The sequence below is a fragment of the Bos grunniens genome, chromosome 24 (genome assembly GCF_055505025.1).
Source record: "Bos grunniens cultivar Pamir isolate PY7600 chromosome 24, Bosgru_T2T1.0, whole genome shotgun sequence".
Taxonomy (NCBI): domain Eukaryota; kingdom Metazoa; phylum Chordata; class Mammalia; order Artiodactyla; family Bovidae; genus Bos; species Bos grunniens.
This window is the reverse complement of record NC_141188.1, coordinates 36,101,272-36,123,399: the sequence shown is the minus strand read 5'-3', so window position 1 is coordinate 36,123,399 and position 22,128 is coordinate 36,101,272. Positions and strand designations below refer to the sequence as shown.

Below are 22,128 nucleotides of genomic sequence, written 5' to 3'. Positions count from 1 at the left end.
GTTCCAGAAAAACATCTATTTCTGATTTATTGACTCTGCCAAAGCCTTTGACTGTGTGGATCACAATAAACTGTGGAAAATTCTGAAAGAGATGGGAATACCAGACTACCTGACCTGCCTCTTGAGGAACCTATATGCAGGTCAGGAAGCAACAGTTAGAACTGGACATGGAACAACAGACTGGTTCCAAATAGGAAAAGGAGTACGTTAAGGCTGTATATTGTCACCCTGCTTATTTAATTTATATACAGAGTACATCATGAGAAACACTGGGCTGGATGAAGCACAAGCTGGAATCAAGATTACTGGGAGAAGTATCAATAACCTCAGATATTCAGCTGACACCACCCTTATGGCAGAAAGTGAAGAAGAACTAAAGAGCCTCTTGATGAAAGTGAAAAAGGAGAGTGAAAAAGTTGGCTTAAAGCTCAAATTCAGAAAACAAAGATCATGGCATCCGGTCCCATCACTTCATGGCAAATAGATGGAGAAACAGTGGAAACAGTGGCAAACTTCCCACTCCAGTATTCTTGCCTAGAGAATCCCAGGGATGGGGGAGCCTGGTGGGCTGCCGTCTATGGGGTTGCACAGAGTCGGACATGACTGAAGTGACTTAGCAGCAGCAGCAGCAAAATCACTGCGGATGGTGACTGTAGCCATGAAATTAAAAGACACTTACTCCTTGGAAGGAAAGTTATGACCAAACTAGACAGCATATTAAAAAGCAGAGACATTACTTTGCCAAAAAAGGTCCGTCTAGTCAAGGCTATGGTTTTTCCAGTAGTCATGTATGGATGTGAGAGTTGGACTATAAAGAAAGCTGAGCACCACAGAATTGATGCTTTTGAACTGTGGTGTTGGAAAAGACTCTTGAGAGTCCCTTGGACTGCAAGGAGATCCAACCAGTCCATCCTAAAGGAAATCAGCCCTGAATGTTCAATGGAAGGAATGATGCTAAAGCTGAAACTCCAATACTTTGACCACCTGATGCAAAGAGCTGACTCATTGGAAAAGACCCTGATGCTGGGAAAGATTGAAGGTGGGAGGAGAAGGAGACGACAGAGGATGAGATGGTTGGATGGCATCACCAACTCAATGGACATGAGTTTGAGAAAACTCTGGGAGTTGGTGATGGACAGGGAGGCCTGGTGTGCTGCAGTCCATGGGGTTGCAAAGAGTTGTACATGACTGAGCAATTGAACTGAACTGAGCTTAGCATACTGTGCTGTGCTTAGTCGCTCAGTCACGTCTGACTCTTTGCAACCCCATGGACTGTAGCCCATCAGGCTTCTCTGTCCATGGGGATTCTCCAGGCATGAATACTAGGGTGGGTTGCCATGCCCTTCAGGGAATCTTCCCAACCCAGGGATTGAACCTAGGTTTCCCACATTGTAGGTGGATTCTTTCCCATCTGAGCCACCAGGGAAACCCAAGAATACTGGAGTGGGTAGCCTATCTCTTTTCCAGGGCATCTTCCTGATCCAGGAATCCAACCAGGGTTTCCTGCATTGCAGGCGGATTCTTTACCAGCCGAGCTACCAGGGAAGCCTCTAGCTTAGCATACTGGAGCTATAGGCTCTCCTGATGACCTTGAGGAAGCCAACGGCCATATAAACTGCCCATAGAGCCACATGACAGGGAACTAGTGATGGTCTCTAGGGTTTATGGGTAGCCTAGCTGACAACCAGCTACACCTCCAGGGAAATGAATTCCACCAACACCCTGAATGAGCTTGAAAGCAGATTCTTCCCCAGTTAAGCCTCCAAATGAAAACACAGCTGACCAACATCTTCACTGCAGCTTTATGAGAGCCCCCAGCAGAGGGTTCAGCTAAGTTGTGCTTGGACCCTTGGACCAAGGAAACCCTTAGAAAATAAACATATTATTTTAAGCTGCTCATTTTGTAGTAATTTGTTATGTGGCAATATTCTCACAATTAGAGAATATAAAATGGTCTTAAAAATCATTCAAAGATTAATAAATATCAGTGGCTCATTATTTATTGTAGAAATGTTTAAAATAAAGATTTCAGCTACTTCAATCAATAGTCAAAACTAAGCAACCCACTGAGATACTTTTTTTTCTTTATACTTTTTAAAATTGTCACAATGAATATTTACTTTTTAAAAAGTTATTTTTTGGCTGTGCTGGGGCTTCATTGCTTGGGTGGCTTTTCTCTAGCTATGGCAAGTGGGGCTACTCTTTAGTTGAAGTGGGGGGGGCTTCTTATTGCAGTGGCTTCTCTTGTTGCAAAGCACCAGCCCTAGGGCATGCAGGTTTTAGTAGCTGGAGCTCCCAGGCTATAGAGCACAGGCTCAGTAGCTGTGGCCCACTGGCTTAGTTGCCCTGGGACATGTGGTATCTTCACAAACCAGGGATTGAACTTGTGTCTCCTGCATTGGCAGGCAGATTCTTTACTATTGAGCCACCAGGGAAGCCCTGAACATTTCCTTTTTAAATACTAAAAAAGACGATGGCACCCCACTCCAGTACTCTTGCCTGGAAAATCCCATGGACTGAGGAGCTGGTGGGCTGCAGTCCATGGGGTCTCGAACATTGGAGAAGGAAATGGCAATCCACTCCAGTGTTCTTTCCTGGAGAATCCCAGGGACGGGGGAGCCTGGTGGGCTGCCGTCTATGGGGTCGCACAGAGTCGGACACGACTGAAGCGACTTAGCAGCCAAATTATTATTAATAAACCACTCTGGCCCTAAATCCATCAGTTTTAATTTTATTGCACTGATAGCAGCCCTAACTTTAGCACTGTTGCTGCTGCTGCTAAGTCGCTTCAGTCGTGTCCGACTCTGTGCGACCCCATAGATGGCAGCCCACCAGGCTCCCCCATCCCTGAGATTCTCCAGGCAAGAATACTGGAGTGGGTTGCCATTTCCTTTTCCAATGCATGAAAATAAAAAGTGAAAGTGAAGTTGCTCAGTCGTGTCGACTCCTAGCGACCCCATGGGCTGCAGCCCACCAGGCTCCTCCGTCTAGTACTAACAATCCCCAAAACTAACAAAGTCCAACCTTAGTACTAACAATCTGACTTCCAAGTGATCGAGTTCTTTGGGAGATGTGCTGTACCCTAGGAACTGAAGCAAGAGACTTGAGGATGAGAAAAGGAGTTAAAATAAGGAAGGGCTCAAGTAACAGGCAAAAAGTTGTGTTGGAAAGGAGGAACCTCCCTGTGGGACCCCCTGTGGAGGCCTAGGCAAGAAGCAAGTTGAACTTCTTGAAAGCTTGGGAAGTGGTCAAGGGAGCAGATGAGTCTCTGGTCCACAGCCCAGCCTGTACTGTTTATCACTGTGATGGTTAAAGCTCCCTCAAGGTTAATTTGTGTTTATTAGATTCAGAATATGGCAGCCAAGTAGTATCCACAATAGGGAGATGAATTAGCCTGCTTCCTCCAAGGTAACTAGTCATTTGAGAATACCTTCCTATGGAGCAGATTAATTTGCAGGCTCTAACCCAACTGGAGGAACATAGACTTGATGCTTCTTCTTCCTCCTTCCCCAGGGGAAGGCCAAAGACACACTCTGTGTAAGATAGAACGACTAACAGACAGATAGAAAGAGAAAGAAAGAGAAGTTATCGTATGGACTCCAAGAGAAATGGTTGAAATCAAAATCGTCTTAATAGAATGTCAATATAATAACCCTTCATGCAAAGATGCAGCTTTCTGATCACATGTGGTTGGAAAGAGAAATATTTTTGGCCACTTTGACATCTGTGAAAACACCCTGCCCTGTTAATTCCCAAATAGCTTGTTTACAAGTTAATGTGCCACGGTAGGCAAGTGTGGAGTGGTCATGAGAAACACTGCAAGGATGTGCTAAAATCAGTCCTTCAGCAAGGCAACTCATTTAAGTTAAATTTAAAAAACGGAAAAGAGAATAATATATTCTTACCTTCTTTGCTGAAATCTCCAAACTTACCTGTATACACATTCACATGTGTATGATTGATGGTCTTTGAGGGCTTAGGAGGGGGAACAATGATAGCCAAACACAAGTGAGGTAATGATATTTTTCCTACTTCATCAAAGATCATAACCTATGGTAGCCAGAATTCTAAGATGTCCTCTTCTCAAGATTCCTCCCCGTGATGTTCAAGTTTACGTTGGAGATACTGCATTTGGTTCTGCTGCTGCTGCTAAGTTGCTTTAGTCATGTCCGACTCTGTGTGACCCCATGGACTGCAGCTTACCAGGCTCCTCCGTCCATGGGATTTTCCAGGCAAGAGTACTGGAGTGGGTTGCCATTGCCTTCTCCCCATTTGGTTATAGATCACTGTAATAAAACAAATATCACAATAAAGCAAGTCATAGAAATTTTTTGATTTCTTCGTGCATATGAAAGTTATGTTTACACCACAGTGTTGTCTATTAAGAGTGCAATGACAGCATTATGTCTAAAGAAAATAACGTACATATTTTAACTGATACTTTATTGCTAAAAAAACAGTTAACTATCACCTGAAAAAGCAGGGTTGCCGCAAAACCTCAATGTGTAAGAACTCAGGATCTGCAAGGTTCAATAAAACAAAGTGCAATAAAATGACGTATGCCTATGCACAGATTTGTATAACTCCCTTCACATGTAAATATGATGGCCTGTAATTTCTGTGACTATGTTGCCTTCTATGGCAAAGGTAAAGTGATTTTGCAGATGTAATCAAGGTCTGTAATCAGTCGACTTTGAGTTAATTGAAGAGGAAATTATCCTGGTTGGACAGACAGGAGTTTGAGCAAGCTCTGGGACATGGTGAAGGACAGGAAAGCCTGGCATGCTGCAGTCCATGCGGTCGCAAAGAGTCCTACACGACTGAGCCACTGAAAAACAACAGTAAACAGATGAGCCTTTCAAAAGAGGGTCAGAAGAATCTCTGCTGGCCTTTTTTAAAAAAAAAAAATATGTATTTATTTGGCCATTTCAGGTCGTAGTTGTGACATGCAAACTCTTCGTCAAGGCATGTGAGATCTAGTTCCCAGACCAGGCAAGGAACCCAGACCCCTACACTGTGAGCACGGAGTCTCAGCTGGACCACCAGCAAAGTCCCTCTGGTGGCCTTTAAGAATCAAGTCTTCATGAGTTCTAAAGAGGCAAGAAAAGGAATTCTCTGAATAACCTTGTGAACTTGGAAGAGGACTTTAAGCCTCAGATAAAAGTATAGCCTTGACCTTTGAGTAGAATGTTAGCAGTGAATTTTTCATAAGTGACATTTATCATGGTGAGAAAATTCCCTTCTACTCCTAGTTTGTTGAAGATTTTCATCATGAAAAGGTGCTGGATATTTTCAAATGCTTTTTCAGCATTAAATGAGATGATCATGTATTTTTTTTCCCCCTTCATTCTGGTAATGTGGTATAGTTTTCATAAGTTAACCAACTCTTGTCTTCTGGGATAAATTCCACTTGTTTATCATGTATACTCCTCTTAGCATGCTGCTGGGTTAGGTTGTTACTATTTTTTGAAGATTTTTTTCATCCATATTAATAAGGGATGTTGGTCTTCACTTGCCCTTTGTTGTGATGGTTTTAGTATCAGGGTAAAACTGGGGTCACAGAGTAGGTTAGGAATGCTTCTTCCTTTTTTATTTTTGTAGGAGTTTGGTGTTAATTCTTTGCATGTTTGGTAGAGTTCACCAGTGAAGCCTTCTGGCCCTAGGCTCTTTTGGGGAGAAAGTTTTTGATTTCTGTTTCAGTTTTTACTTGTTATAAGTCAGTTCACATTTTTCTGTTTCTTCTTCTTTTTTTTTTTGGCTGCTCCAGGCGGCTTGTGGGATCTCAATTACCCAACCAGGGAGTGAACCCTAGCCACGGCAGTGAAAGTGCCAAATTCTAACTATTAGAACACCAGGAACTCCCCCCAGTTTTTCTCTTCTTGAGTCAGTTTTGGTAGTATGTATTTTTCTAGGAGTTTGTCCAGTTTGTTTAATTATCTAATTTGTTAGCATATAATTGATCATGAAACTGAAAGTCACTGAGTCGTGTCTGGTTCTTTGAGACCTCAAGGACTATATAGTCCATGGAATTCTCCAGGCCAGAATACTGGAGTGGTTAGCTGTTCCCTTCTCCAGGGGATCTTCCCAAACGAAGGATCCAACCCAGGTTTCCCGAATTGCAGGTGGATTCTTCACCAGCTGAGCCACCAGGGAAGCCCATAGTTGGGCATAGTATATTTCTATAATACTTTTTGCCTCTGTTAGGTCCCCACTTTCAATTTGATTTTAGTTAATTTACATTTTCTTTGTTTTTCTTAATCTAGCTAAATGTTTGTTCCTTTTGTTGTTTTCAAAGAATTAACTTTCGGTTTTATTAGTTCTTTTGTTTTTCTATTCTTTATTTCATTTATATCTGCTCTAATATTTATTATCTTCCTTCTGCTAGCTTTGGTTATAACTTGCTCCTTTCTCTTAGTTAATTGGGGTATTGTTGTGGTTATGGTTTAGTCTCTAAGTCGTGTCCGGCTCTTGCGACCCCATGGACTGTAGCCCGCCAGACTCCTCTGTCCATGGGATTTTCCAGGCAAGGATACTGGAGTGGGTTGCCGTTTCCTTCTCCAGATCTTCCAGATCTAGGGATCGAACCAGGTCTCCTGTGCTGCAGGTGGTCTCCTGCATTGCAGGCGGATTCTCTCTTGACTGAGCCACCAGGGAAGCCATTGATTTGGGATCTTTCTTCTTTTTTGATGTGAGCATTTTTCAGCTATAAATTTCTCTCTGAGGACTGTTTGTGCTGCATTCCCATGAATTCTGACACATTTTCATTTTCATTCATCTTAAATTATTTTTTACTCTTTCTTTGGATTTCTTCTTTGACTCAAAGGTTGTTTAAGAGTGTGATCCATTTCCACACATTTGCAAAATTTCCAAGTTTTCTTCTGCTATTAGTTTCATTCCATTCATTCCATGGTCACATAGGGTACGGTGTATGATGTTCAATCTTTTAAATTTATCAAGATTGTTTTGTGGCCTAATGTAGACCTATTTGGGAGAATCTTTTCGTGTTTAGCTGAGAAGAATATGCACTCTTGTTGTTGGGTGGTGTATTCTATAGATGTCTGTTAGGCCCATTTGGCTTATACTGTTGCTGTTGCTGCTGCTGCTGCTGCTAAGTCGCTTCAATCGTGTCCGACTCTGTGCAGCCCCATGGACTGTAGCCCACCAGGCTCCCCCATCCCTAGGATTCTCCAGGCAAGAACACTGGAGTGGGTTGCCATTTCCTTCTCCAGGGGATCTTCCTGACCCAGGGACTGAACTCAAGTCTCCTGCATTGACAGGAAGATTCTTTACCACTGAGCTACCTAGAGAGCCAAAAACAGTTTTACTGAGGTATAATTCATATACCATACAATTCACCAACTTAGAGTGTATAACTCAATAGTTTTTAGTATATTACATCATAAATTTGAAAAAATTATAGATTTATGTAGTAAATACATATGCTGTTTTGTTATCAATATATGTATTATACATAAAACAAATACATAAAACAAACTTGTTACATTAACCATTTTTAAGTGTAAAATTCAGTGACATTAATTACATTTTCATGTAATCAAGCACATTTCATGTACTATGAAATCATCACCACTTCCATTTCCAAAATGTTTTCATTGCCCCAAGTAGAAACTCTGTAACCACTGAGCAGTAATTCCTCAATGCTTTTCCACCAACCTCTCCGGTGACTTCTAATCTACTTGCTATCTCTATTAACTTGAATATTATAGGTGCCTCATATAAATGGGATCACACAATATTTATCCTTTTCAGTCTGGCATACTTTACTCATTATAATGCCTTCAAGGTTCATCCATGTTATGGCATCAGAACATCACTTGTTTTTACAGCTAAATAATAGTCCATTGTATGTATATACCACATCTCGTTTGTCCATTCACCTGTTGATGAACACCTGGAGTGTTTTCACCTTTTGGCTATTGTAAATTACATTGCCGTACAAATATTTGTCTGAGTAAAGGCTTTCCATTTCTTTGGGTATATACCCAGAGGTGGAATAGCTGGGTGCCTTCCCAGCTGGTGCTAGTGGTAAAGAACCTGCCTGCCAATGCAGGAGAGTTGGGAGATGTGGATTTCAGCCCTGGGTCAGGAAGATCCCATGGAGAAGGGCATGGCAACCCACTCCAGTATTCTTGCCTAGAGAATCCCATGGACAGAGGAGCCTGACAGGCTACAGTCAATTGGGTTGCAAAGAGTCGGACACAACTGAAGTGACTTAGCATGCGCACGTGGAATTGCTGGATCATATTATAATTCTTGTTTCATTATCTTTTTATTGTGTCAAATGCACATAGAATAAAATTTATCATTTTAATCTTTTTTTTTCCATTCTAACCATTTTTAACTGTACACTTTAGTGGCATTAACTTCATTTGGATTGTTATTCAACCATCACCATCACCTACCTCTAGAATTTTCATCTTCCTATTAGAATTTCCAGTGAAATAGTGTAAGTGTGGCAGATCATGGAGGTAGAGAAGTAACAGATAAGATAAAGTTTGTACAGTTTAGCACTTGGAATTATAATTGGACTCACTGTCGATTGGCAACTTTTTCTGTGATGGAATGCTTGAGAGGACTCCAAGGGTTCATGGGAACACAAAATACTGCTGGAATTTATGTTCCCAAGCCAACAGGAAGGTAAGGATTGCTCTCTCATCTTTCTGGGAAAACAAAACAAAACACATCTTAAGATTTCACAAGAGTCTTGTTACTTGACTCAGGTTCTCATGGTTGGTGAACCTAATTTGGGAGGACAAAGGAAAAGCAGGGGTATTTGTGGGCTGGGATTGGAGGGGACATGGGAATGATGCAAGTGTGCTTCCGCTCCCAAAGGCATTTTTTTTTTAATTTATTTATTTTAAATTATTTTTGGCTGCACTGGGTCTTTGCTGTTGCTCATAGACTTAGTTGCTCCAAGGCATGTGGGATCTTCCAAGACCAGGGATCAAACCTGTGTCCCATGCATTGCAAGGTAGATTCCTAACCTCTGGACCACGTCGGAAGCCTCCAAAGACAGATTCTGACTGGCAACAGATGTGTGGCAGCTGATATTGTCCTTACTTGTGAGTGTAGGGACTCACAAGTAGAGGGCCTTCAACCCAGCCTGACACACAGGTCAAAGATTTTGGCTCCCTGGAACTTCCCTGGTGGTCCAGTGGTTGAGAATCCACCTGCCAGTGCAGGGGACGTGAGTTCAATCCCTGATCTGGGAAGATCCCACATATTGTGGAAAAAATAAGCCCGTGCACCACAAGTGTGGTACTGAGCCCACACACTGCAACTGCTGAAGCCCGCAAATCTAGAACCCGTGCTCTGCAACAAGAGAATCCACAGCAATGAGAAGCCCACTCACTGCAACTACCGAAAGCCTGCATTTAGCAATGAAGACAGTGCTGCGAAAGGTAAATAAATAAATAAAACATTTTTAAAAAGGATTATGGCCCCTAATATGTGTGCGTTTCTGATAAGTTTGGCCACAGAAATGCTTGAGCTGACTCCTCAGACACCAGCCTTTGGTGTTTCTCAAACCTAAGCATGTTGGGATATATTTTTTAAAAAAGAATCAAAAGCACTATTATGTACAAAGATTATTAACCCTTTTATCTTACATGTGAAGTAACTGAATCAGAGGAGTTAGGTGATTCGCTGAAGCTCATAGAGTGGGTAACCTCATTGTAAGCTTGAATCAGTGCCTTGAGTTCAGTGCTCATTTCATTCTATCACATTGTTTCTCTTCAAAAGGCTGGCCCTATCTAAAATGTCAGATGATTTCCTCTAAATCTGTTTCAGAATGCAAACAATTTCAGCTTAAGCACTGGCATGATAAGTTCCAACAGAGTCATTAGTATTCATTTTCCAAAACATTTTTTTCTCTTGAGCATTTATCCCATTTTTCTTTGGCACTGGTATCCTTGCTTCTACTGCTTTGGGTAGGGCTGACACCCATCTAACTTATGAGTGACATGACATCCAGATGGATCATGACCTCAGCATTTGATTCAAGGATAAAGTCATTGTCCCACAAGGAGACTTTTGCTGAGACTGTTGGGAGGGGGTGGGGAACCTCTTTTCTGGCTGAACTTCTAGCAGCAAGGATGAATGGAGCCAGGAGCTTGAGGCCACTTTCACTACAGAGGAAGCCAAGAAAAGGAGAAAACGAGAGCTGGAGAAAAACTGAAGAAAGAAAATGAGAGCTGGAGAAAAAACTGAATTCTGAAGATGTAGTTTGAGCTCCTAAGTCAAAACACATATTAATCTAGAACTTTTGCGTGTTGTTTTTTTTTCCCAGTAATATGATCTAAGAGATTTTCTCTTTTGGTTAAGCCAGTTCAAGTTGAATTTTCTGTCTTTTGAGATGAAAAGATCCCAACTAATATAACATTGTTTTGATTGTTTAAAAATAATTTTAGGAAGGAAGAGAATGAAAGTCACTAGAGAGTAACATTTTAAAGTATTGTATCTATTTATGAGTCAAGAGCTTGAATTAGTTAGGGCTGCTTTCAGCTTAAGTTACAAAAACAACTTAAACAAGAAAGATATTTATGTCTTCATAGAAAAAGAAGTCTGTAAGCAGAAAAGCAAGGAAGGGTTGGTTAACTCATCACACCACACCACTGAGGGCCCAGAATCCTTTCTACGGGCATAGATTGGGAATCTCACTTAAGTACTTCTATACAATCAGAGTCTCTAGCTCTGCTAGTCACAGATATGAGTCATCACAGTGAAAAGCCATGGCTTTGCATCCAGTGTGCAGATATATGCCATTTTGCAGGTTCTTGAATAAAGAGGAAGTTGTATCTTCTTGAGAAAGCCTTGGAACAGCCAAAAAATTATCTTATAATACTCCCCACTATTTTCTCTCCCACTCCCCCTCCCAAAACCAGCAGCCATTTTCCCAATCAAGTGGGCACTAGGAAGGGGAAAGTTCTCTTTAACGAACTCCTGTATACTGGCTATGAGTAAGCCCATCCGCGTGGGCACCCAAGAGGACACTGAGACCCACTGATCAGAGCGGTAGCTTATGAAGGTCACGTGGTTAATCAACTCTCGTCTAGAGCTCATTGTACAAATATGTTAGCGAACCATCTATATAGTTCATTCCCTGGTTCCTGAATACATAGTTGGAACAGACATGCTTGGCAACTAGAAGAATATGCATATTGGCCGCCTGATCTATGGAGTGAAACATAACGGTAAGGAAATCCAAACAGAAGTCCTGTAACTGCCCTTCCTTGTCAAAACAATAAACTCAAAGCAAATCACATCCCTAAGGGAACTGTAGAGATTAGTGCCACTATCAGACTTAAAAAAGGTGGAGACAGTGATTCCTGTCACCCCTCTATTGAACTTTGCTCTTTAGCCTGCAAAGGAAGGTGCCTCTTGTGTATTATTACAAAATTAACCAGGTAGTGACTGAATTGTAGCTACTGTTTTAGATGTGGTCTCTAGTGGAGCATACCATTGTGTAACTCCAGCTATTGCTGATCTACAAAGAGCTTTTTTCTCGGTACCGTTTGACAAGCATCATTGCAAACACATTGCTCATATCCAGCAGGAGCAGCTGCACCCCTTTCATGTCTTTCTTCAAGGTTATATAAAGTCTACTGCTCTCTGTCATAATCTAGTTTATAGAGACATTGATTGTCTCACCATCTTACAGAGAATATCGTGCTGGTCCACTCCAATAATGTCATTACATTAACTTGATTTGGAGGGCCAGAAGTGGTAAGAACCCTAGATGCCTTAGTAAGACACATGCTTACCAGTGGATAGCAGATAATCTCTAGGAAAATTTACATCTTATCACTTTAAAGAAGTTGCCAGGAGTCTAGTAGTCTGGGGCACATCAGAATATCCTGTCTAAAATATAAGGCAAATTGTACCTTTAGCTGCTAAAAAAGAGGGAGAAACACTGGAGCCTTTTTGTCTTTTAGACAAGGTATATCACTTTTATATTGCTTTGTATAAGCCAGTCTTGAGTAGTTCCTAAAACAAGAGAAAACTCTGCAGGGCAAGCTTCTCTGTCATGTGGCCCATATGACCCAGCAAAGCCTGTGTTGTCACGTGTCTGTTACAGACTGTCATACAACATGGATCCTCTGTCAAATGTTAATGGTAGAATCCCAGTGCGAAACTCTGAGAGTTTAGTTCAAAATTAAGTCCTCTTCTGTTGATAAATATTTTTCCTTTTGAGAAATAGCTTCTGCTTTCTCCTGAGTTGTGGCTGAAATGAAATGCTTGACCATAGAACGCAAACTGAGGTATATGCTTTGAACACGTGACCAACATATGGTGCTCCCATACTCAATAGGTTCAGGAACCAAGGCATCAACATGGCTTTACTCATTTTTATACTATTACATAAACATCCTGGAAAAACTGTTTTGATTCCCATTTCTACACCTGTGTATTTTATTGGTTGAAATAACTTATTTTTCAAGTGAGGAATGTTTCCACCAGAGAATACCAAAGTATCTCCACTGAATTGGAGGTTGAGACAGACACTTGAACACTTGGGGTTTTTCAAGACTGAAGACAAAAGGAGAAGGGGATGACAGAGGATGAGATGGTTGGATGGCATCACCAACTCAACAGACATGAGTTTGAGCAAACTCCTGGAGATAGTAAAGGACAGTGAACCTGGTATGCTGCAGTTCATGGGGTCACAAGGAGTCGGACACAACTTAGCCACTGAACAACAACAACCAGTTGACAAGCACAGAAGAGGGTTACTGTATTGACTGAGTCATGGGTTCCGATTACCAAGTGGAAATGGGATTCTTGCTACAGAAAAGGTTAAGAAAGAACTGCGTTTGGAATCAAGAGATTCTTTGAGGCATATTTCAAAACAGTACACATAAATTCTAGTAAAATTTAATGGTAGACTACATGCATTAGGGCTCTCCAGAGAAACAGAGCCAACAGGATGTATATACATGTAAACACACACACACAGCACAGTTCTCAGGGGTGTGGTGGGTCAAAGAATCTGCCTGTCAATGCAGGAGATGCAGGTTTGATCCCTGGATTGGGAAAATCCCCTGGAGAAGGAAATGGCAACCCACTCCAGTATTCCTGCCTGGAAAAGCCCATGGACAGGGGAGCCTGGCGGGCTACAGTCCATGGGATTGCAAAGAGTCTGACATGACTGAGAGACTGAACACACACACACACACACATTTGTCTTCATATAGATAACATATACAAAAATATAAAATATATTATTAATATATGACAATGTGTAATAAAAATACACATCTTTATAATAAAGAGACCGATTATGAGGAATTGGCTTATGGATTATAGAGGCTGAGGAGCCCAGAGATCTTCAGTCAGCAAGCTGAAGATTAAGGACAGTTAATGCATTCAGTCTGAGTCCAAAAGCTTGAGAACTAGGAAAGTTGATGATATGTGTCAGGTCCAGTTTTAAAAGTCCACGGACTCTAAACCCAAGAGAAGTTGATGTTTTGAGCTAAGTCCAAGGACCAGGGGTAAAAAAAAGCAATGTCGCAGCTGAAAGTAGTAAGGCAAAAGGAGTTCCCTCTTATTCAGACTTCTTGTTCTATTCAGGTCTTGAATTGTTTAAAAGAGACCCGCTCACATTAGGGAGGGAAGTCTGCTTAACTCAGTCTACTGATTCAAATGTTAGTCTTATCTGGACACTCCTCACAGAGACAGCCACAATAATGTTTGATCAAATGTCTTGGTGCCCTGTCAACAGTCAAGATGACACATGAAATTAATTATCACAGTAAAATGATCCACTAAGGACTGAGAATAAAGTCCTTCAAAAATGAATACTTGAACCACCTGCCAGGTATGGGACTACAGTCAGTTGACATGTTGGCAGAGGGAAAAGGAAATATGAACTGTGTAATGGAAAGAGGGGAGTTGTAAACATCAAGTATGGTCTTGTGACCAGTAACAGAAATGAGGACAGTAACAGCTATGCTTATTTTCATCCTTGCTTGTTGCATTAATTTCCAAGAGATGCCATAAGAAAGTATCACACATTTGGTAGATTAAAACAACAGGAATTTATTCTTTCACAGTTTTGGAGGCTAGAAGTCCAAAATCAAGGTGTTGGCAGGGCTCTGCTCTCTTTGAAGGGAGTAGGGAAGAATCTTTGCTGGCTTCTTCCTGGTGGCTGGCAGCCTTTGACCTTCTTGTCTTGCAGGGCATCACTGCATTCACCCTCTGCGTCTCTTGTCACAAGGTCTTCTTCCCCATATATCTGTGTGTCCACATCTTCTTTTCTTTCCTTTTGTAAGGACACCAGTCATTGGATTCAGGGCCAACTCCATTCCAGTAGGACCTAATCTTAACTTGATTACATCTACGAACACTCTTTTTTTCAAATAAGATTGTTTCACAGGTATCAGGGGTTATGTTTTTGGAGGACATAGTTCAGTCTGCAACACTTACATATGAAACCAATTATTTTCCTCCTTTTCATTTCCCAGACTAATTTTTTTTATTGAAGTCTAATTGCCATGCAACATTATATTAGTTTCAGATGTACAACCTAGAGATTTGGTATTTGTACATAGTGTAACGTGTGCTAAGTTGCTTCAGTCATGTCCGACTCTTTGTGACCCTACGGACTGTAGCCCTCCAGGCTCCTCTATCCATGGGATTCTCCAGGCAAGAATACTGGAGTGGCTTGCCATGCCCTCCTCCAGAGGATCTTCTCGACCCAGGGATCAAACCTAGGTCTCTTGATTCTTCTGTATCGGCAGGCGGTTCTTTACTACCAGCGCCACCTGGGAAGCCCTGGTGCACCTGGTGCAAATGATTATCAAAGTAAGTTAACATCTGTCACCACCCAGTTACGTTTTCTTGTGATGAGCACTTTTGAGATCTATTCTCCTAGCAATTTCAAATAAGCAACACGATATTCAAAAAGTTTTAAAAATTTATTTAGTTATTTTTGGCTATGCTGGGTCTTTGTTGCTGCATGCGGGCTTTCTCCTGTTGTGGTCTGAGGGCTTTTCATTGAGGTGGCTTCTCTTGCTGAGGACCACAGGATCTAGGACTCAAAGGGCTTCAGCAGTTGTGGCTCAAGGGCCCAGTTGCCCTGAGACATGTGGGATTTTCCCAGGCCAGCGATCAAACCCATGTCCTCTGCACTGGCAGTTGCATTCCTAACCACGGGACCACCGATGACGCCTGCAATATGGTATTAAACCATAGTTGTTATGCTGTACGTTACATCCCCATGACATTTATTTTATAACTGGAAGTATGTACCTGATGCTGGGAGGGATTGGGGGCAGGAGGAGAAAGAGAAGAGGATGAGATGGCTGGATGGCATCACTGACTCGATGGACGTGAGTCTGAGTGAAGTCCGGGAGTTGGTGATGGACAGGGAGGCCTGGCGTGCTGCAATTCATGGGGTTGCAAAGAGTCGGACACGACTGAGCGACTGAACTGAACTGAACTGATGTACCTTTGACCTCCTTTACCCAATACACTCACCCTCCAATCACTGTTTTTGGCAACCTCCAATTTATTTTCTGTACCTATGAGAGCTTGTTTTTCTTCTTCTTTTTTTAAAATTCCATATATAAGTGAGATCACATATTATTTGTCTTTCTATTTAATTTAGCATAATGTTCTCAAGATCCATCCTTCTTGTTGCAAATGGCAAGATTTTATTCTTTTTATGGTTGAATACTATACCATTGTGTGTGTGTATACACACATCACACTTTCTTCATCCATTCCTCCATTAATTGACCTTGTGCTATGTTATATTACACAACTGCACAGACACGGCTGACTAAGCACAGCACGTGTTGTATTGTTGGGTCTGTGTGCTAAGCTGTGTCCAACTCTTTGTGACCCTATGGACTTTAGCCTACCAGGCTCCTCTGGTTATGGAATTCTCCAGGTAAGAATACTGGAGTGGGTTGCCATTTCCTCCCCCAAGGGATCTTCCTGACCCAGGGATCAAACCCAAGTGTCTTACGTCTCCTGTCTTGGCAGGTGGATTCTTTATCACTAGCGCCACCTGGGAAGTGGTGGTGGTTGTCTGAGTCTTCTCTCTTTTCTCTTGGTCTGTATAGGAAAATGTGAATTTCATTGGTGGTTGTTTACATTAAAATGTAGGTTACAGGCTATCTAGGAGGAACTGACTGAACTGGAATTAATATCTCTCAGATACAAATACGGCAATAGACGGGAATTTGTGTCTTCTCTTCTTGGGGGAGAGAGAGATGGTGCAGGTATCTTCATGTTCAACAGAATAGTTGCATCCTGTTAGGCAGATGCTTGATGTTACTTCTTTGTTACCTGTAAGTATTTAAATACAGTAGCGTGAGAATGGTCCTGAGTACTCCAGAGGGTAGACTATTCCTATTATTTGTTGGAGATCACTGATGAGAGAAGTCATTTTGGTTTCCTGCTTCTGAGATGGAGCTTACAGCAGCTTCTGGGTTCCTCCTCAAGCAGGGCGGTCTCAGGGGTTGCAACAGCAGAGTGTGCCTTGCACTCATGGAGCTCTGACTTTGGCAGTGGCAGAGACAACGGTAGGCGACTTTGGGCTCCTGGTCTCCTGCAGCTTCAGTGAGCGTGGGCCCCTGACTTCTTGCAAAATAGCAGTTGTTTCAACACCAATAGCTTCAATGGCACAGTGGTCATGGGTCCTTGGTAACATTATTTCCTCTTCTAGTCCTGAGCGATAGTGTTCTCCAGTATTTTCTAATCTCATCTTGCTTCTGTATCCCTTTGAAAACTTTTGCAAACAATTGACTACATTCATTAAATTCCTTGTTTGAGTATTTAGCATGTTCTGTGTTTTCCTAAGTGGACACTAGCTGATACACTTTTCTTCTTGGGCACCCAACTAAGCTACATTTTTCCTCCCTTTAAGTTACATGTGGCTGACTTCTAGGCGATGGTATATAACTGAGTGATATATGCTATTTGGGTCCAAGACTTTTGAAAAGTGAGTATGCAACCTTCTCTACTTTTCCTCCACTTTCTTAAGTGTGACATAGATAACTTTAGGGGGTGGTAGAATAACAGAATAAGTCTCTGGATGGCCATGTGGAGGAAAGCATTAGGCTATTATATGAATGGTAAACAAAAATTGTATTTGAACCTTTATGTGCTTTGGTGTCCATGAGAACAGATGGTGTTACTCTAGCTGATAAAGTTATTCTCCAAATATTATACATTTTTGCTGACTATAAAGCAGCCACAAATGCATTCATAGTAATAGAGTAGTAGGTGAACAGCAAAATTAGTACATTTCTGGAACAAGGATTTATTTCTCTTACTTATGGTTGGAATAAAAATTGTACTATTTTTGAATACCCCTAAATGTTTCTGAACAAATGGGAAGATAAGCCTACATATGTGCAAAAATGCGGAGAAGGCAATGGCACCCCACTCCAGTACTCTTGCCTGGAAAATCCCATGGACGGAGGAGCCTGGTGGGCTGCAGTCAATGGGGTCACCCGCTAAGAGTCGGACACAACTGAGCGATTTCACTTTCACTTTTCACTTTCCTGCATTGGAGAAGGAAATGGCAACCCACTCCAGTGTTCTTGCCTGGAGAATCCCAGGGACGGGGGAGCCTGGTGGGCTGCCGTCTATCGGGTCGCACAGAGTCGGACACGACTGAAGCGACTTAGCAGCAGCAGCAGCAGCAGCTTACTTTACAAAGTCAACCACAGTGTAACATGCTGTGGCTATATTTTTTTCTAAAATCTTTTTATCAACTTATTAATGCATGTCATGTGATCAATTTAACTGGTTAACAAGAAAAGAAGGAAACCAGTAAAGATCCCAAGAGAGGAGAGTTGGCAGAGAGAGAATAGCACATTTAACACTTCCAGGATGAAAACACTTTAAAATAGACTAGATATTAGGCTGGTCTATTTTGAACAAATACTGTAACTGTTAATTTTCTAAAATAAGCTCTTTTTGGTCTTTGGCATTCCATATTGGTATTTTCCTGTTTTGAACATGAAAAAGTAAGAATATTTATTTTGCTACATTGCTATTCATTGGTTATACTTTACATCTCATTATTTGATTCAGCCGGAGTACTCCTTGCTCCCTTGACTCTCAGGAAAAGTGACAGCAGGCTGACTTCGCATTCTTGCTGGGCTGTGAACCACTTATTTTAAATCCCGTACACCATAATGTCATTTAAGTAAAAGCAGCCAGAGACCACTCTTACAGCCCTCTTATTTTGCTGTGTTTTGTGACTGGGGGCCACATTATGTAACGGATAGGGGTTGTTACAATGGGCAAGGTGCTTGTAAACTCTTTCCAGTAACTTGTGCTGTTTGGGGTCTACTTACCCCTCTGACTCCGTATAAAGGTAAGACACATGTCATTCAGAACCATTCTGGTCAGTTTAGAAACACACCACTAATTACCCATGGTGAACTGAAATGCTTTCAGTTTACATAAACAGAAATATAGGTCACCCTTAATCTGTGTTGTAATCTGTCCTATTCCTTGCCCTGTAAAAAGGAAGACTAAAATGTTCAGTTCAGTTCAGTCGCTCAGTCTTGTCCAACTCTTTGTGACCCCATGAATTGCAGCACGCCAGTCCTCCCTGTCCATCACCAACTCCCAGAGTTTACCCAAACTCATGTCCATCGAGTTGGTGATGCCATCCAGCCATCTCTGTCGTCCCCTTCTCCTCCTGCCCCCAATCCCTCCAAGCATCAGGGTCTTTTCCAATGATTCAACTCTTCACATCAGGTGGCCAAAGTATTGGAGTTTCAGCTTCAGCATCAGTCCTTCCAATGAACACCCAGGATGGACTGGTTGGATCTCCTTGCAGTCCAAGGGACTCTCAAGACTCTTCTCCAACACCACAGTTCAAAAGCATCAATTCTTTGGCGCTCAGCCTTCTTCACAGTCCAACTCTCACATCCATACATGACCACAGGAAAAACCATAGCCTTGACTAGACGAACCTTTGTTGGCAAAGTAATGTCTCTGCTTTTGAATATGCTATCTAGGTTGGTCATAACTTTCCTTCCAAGGAGTAAGTGTCTTTTAATTTCATGGCTGCAGTCACCATCTGCAGTGATTTTGGAGCTGAAAAAAATAAAGTCTGACACTGTTTCCACTGTTTCCCCATCTATTTCCCATGAAGTAATGGGACCGTATGCCATGATCTTCGTTTTCTGAATGTTGAGCTTTAAGCCAACTTTTTCACTCTCCACTTTCACTTTCATCAAGAGGCTTTTTAGTTCCTCTTCACTTTCTTCCATATGTAATCCCAAATTCACACGTAGTACAATCAGGCCACGCTAGAACTTTAATGAAAGACTGACCCACAAGGACTCCGTTTCAGCAGCCCGGGCGGCATCCAGAGCCTCACTTCCTCCAGCCCCACCTCCAAGCTGTCCAGACGTAGTTCCCTGCCCCGCCCCTCCCCTCACAGCCAATGGGAAACGCCGCACCACCCGGGTCCGCCGCGACCACAGGGAGCCGCCTCTCCTTTGCCCCAGACTGGGGCGGGGCATGTACCCCTCCCGCCTCCAGGCTGTGCGCGTGCGCAGTCTCACTGGGCCTGTGCGAGACGCTTAGGGCTGGATTTTCCTCTCCTTCCTTCCCCCACCTAGTCGCGCGACTTTCCCAAAGCCTACATCGCAGTGTTACTGAGGGTCCCTTTCCTAATCCCTCAGAGGACGTGCTGCTCCGGCCTTGGGTGCGCCAGTACCCGGATGTGGAGCCGCTCTCGCCCGGCGGGGACTCTGTGGCGGGGCGGAGCGCGGCGGCGTGCGCGGGGGCAGAGAGAAGGGGGCCCCTGGGCCCGGGCGCTCGCCGGACGCCGGGAGGTACCATCACCGCCCACGGGGGAGGAGGCGGCGCCGGCGCTCGGGCGTCCACCCCGGGGCGAGGGCCCGGGGGAGAAGATAGGCCGGCAGTTAAGCTTGCTCCCCGCCGCCCGCGCCGTCTCCCCAGGGCGAGCCTCCCCCGGCCCCCTCCGCTCCCCGCGCTCCCGGTCGGGGGAGAGCGTGGTTTCCTGGCGGCCGTCGCTGTAGCCCGGCCGGGGAGCCCGGAGGAAGCGGGGGAGTCCCCGCCCACGGCCCCCTCCCCTCTGCCCGCCCGCCGCCGCCTCAGCCTCAGAGCCGCTGCCGTCCGGCCTCCAGTCCGAGAGGGGGGCGCGGCGGCGGCGACGACGGCTGGGGAGCGGCTGCGGGCTCGGCGGGGACCGCGCCGCCGCCCCCGTGAATTATTCCCACGTCCCCCGGGGCTCGCTGCCGCCCCCGCCGGCGCCGAGAGTCCGGCCCGGGCCCAACTCCCTTACGGGCCCCCCGGCGGCGGCGGCGGCGGCGGCGGCGGCGGCGGCGGCGGCGGAGCCCGCAGCTCGGGCCCCGATGAGTAACTCCAGGAATAACCGGGTGATGGTGGAAGGAGTCGGGGCCCGCGTAGTGCGCGGCCCGGACTGGAAGTGGGGGAAGCAGGACGGCGGCGAGGGCCATGTGGGCACGGTCCGGAGCTTCGAGAGCCCAGAGGAGGTGGTGGTGGTGTGGGACAACGGCACGGCTGCCAACTACCGCTGCTCCGGGGCCTACGACCTGCGCATCCTGGACAGCGCGCCCACGGGTAAGGGCGGCCCCCGGGGCTCGGGGCCTGCGCGTGGAGCAGGGGCGACGCGGAGTGGGTGGGGGGCGTCGGGCGGCCTGGGCGAAGCCCCGCGGTCCAACGCCTCCCCCGCCGCGCCCGGCCGGAGGGAGCGGGTAGGGAAAGAGCCAGAGGGAATTTTAGGTTCCTTACCTGGTAAACACAAACTTACAGAAAAAAAGACTCCCCTGCTTCCCTTCCCTCCGCCCAGTCCCCAAGGGAAATGATGGCTGCACCAGTACAAGGATGCTTTCAAACCTGGAAGGCACAAAGCACCGGGAAGACAACAGACCCCTCCCCTCTTCCAGGGAAGGGATCTGGAGAGGCCTGTCCAATTGAATTGAAATAATCAGCCTCCAAGTGATAAGTGTCTGAAGGGAGGCTTGCCTTGCCATATGGTGTTTCGTTGGCCGGTAACAATTACCGAGGGGCCGTTGGTACCTCGGTTTTGTTGCGATTCCCTTTCTTCTTCATCTGACATGCAGAAAGACTTGGAGTTCTGTAGCTGAATGCCACTTGATACCCTGTGGGCTGATTTTTCATCTAAATTGTTTCCTTGTGTATCTTTATAGCAATAGAAGGAAAAACAGTCTCAATATTGAACCCTTTCTTTGTGTTAAATACTCTCTCAAGTGGAAGATAGGCGTAGGGTCACCTGGTATCTTTTAACATCTCAGTTCATCTGTAAGGTTAAGGCAGAGACTTATCCATTAACAAGGCTCTGAGTCATTGTCTTTCTCGATTCATCACATTTCAGGGAACTGTTGGTTACTGATTCTAGAATTTTTCTGTAATGTAATCACCTGAAAGCTTGTTCTCAGAATAATCGAATTCGTTTTCACGTAGATTTATCCTTGGGACCCTGTTCAGTAGGAAATAGTTTCAGATTTCATATTTGATAGTTTTCAGCATGCTTTAGCTATTTCTAAAGCTTTATGATTGAGTTTGGCAAAATCTAACAGATCCTGTAATGGGTACATAGTTATTATTAGCAGCCAATAGAAAGGAAATTAACACAAAGGCAATTCAGTTATTGAATAGATAATGCCTAGAATTGTGTTTCTTAGCTGGTTGTTTAAATGTTGCAGAAGATTTATGTGCAGGGCCAAAAGAAAAGATTTCCCGGTACAGGAAGGGACCACCAGTGTGTTCTTACAGAATACTCACTGGAAGCATATGTAAATATCAATGTATTGTAAATCTGCAACCCTTTTAAAACAGTGTTAAGAAACTACTGTATTACTCTCTTCTGTACTTCTGCTTCTTATCTTAATAGTACCTATTATTGATTGTTATACTATGCTATGCTAAGTCGATTCAGTCGTGTCCCACTCTTTGCAACTCCATAGACTGTATAGCTTGCCGTGCTCCTGTGTCCTTGGGATTCTCCAGGCAAGAATACTGGAGCGGGTTGTCATGCCTGTCTCCAGGGGATCTTCTCCATCCAGGGATCGAACTTGCATTCTTTATGTCTCCTGCATTGGCAGGCAGGTTCTTTACCACTCG

At 43.9% G+C, this 22,128-nt stretch overlaps 2 protein-coding genes across 2 annotated transcripts in view; one reads left to right on the top strand and one right to left on the bottom strand.

The window, feature by feature from the left end:
- Positions 1-14,917: 14,917 nt before the first annotated feature.
- On the bottom strand, positions 14,918-20,290 carry LOC147346049 (uncharacterized). The gene is made up of 3 exons (XM_086372996.1): positions 19,326-20,290; positions 15,992-16,080; positions 14,918-15,189 (listed from the first exon to the last, which is right to left on the bottom strand). The coding sequence occupies exon 1, from the start codon at positions 19,837-19,839 to the stop codon at positions 19,369-19,371; it is 471 nt and encodes a 156-aa protein (XP_086229122.1). The 5' UTR covers positions 19,840-20,290; the 3' UTR covers positions 14,918-15,189; positions 15,992-16,080; positions 19,326-19,368.
- The window catches only part of MIB1 (MIB E3 ubiquitin protein ligase 1), a 96,683-nt gene continuing 94,402 nt past the window's right edge, over positions 19,848-22,128 (top strand). The window contains exon 1 of the mRNA XM_086372995.1: positions 19,848-20,604. Within this exon, the coding sequence (XP_086229121.1) occupies positions 20,376-20,604 (229 nt within the window). The 5' untranslated portion in view covers positions 19,848-20,375. The remainder of the gene's footprint in view (positions 20,605-22,128) is intronic.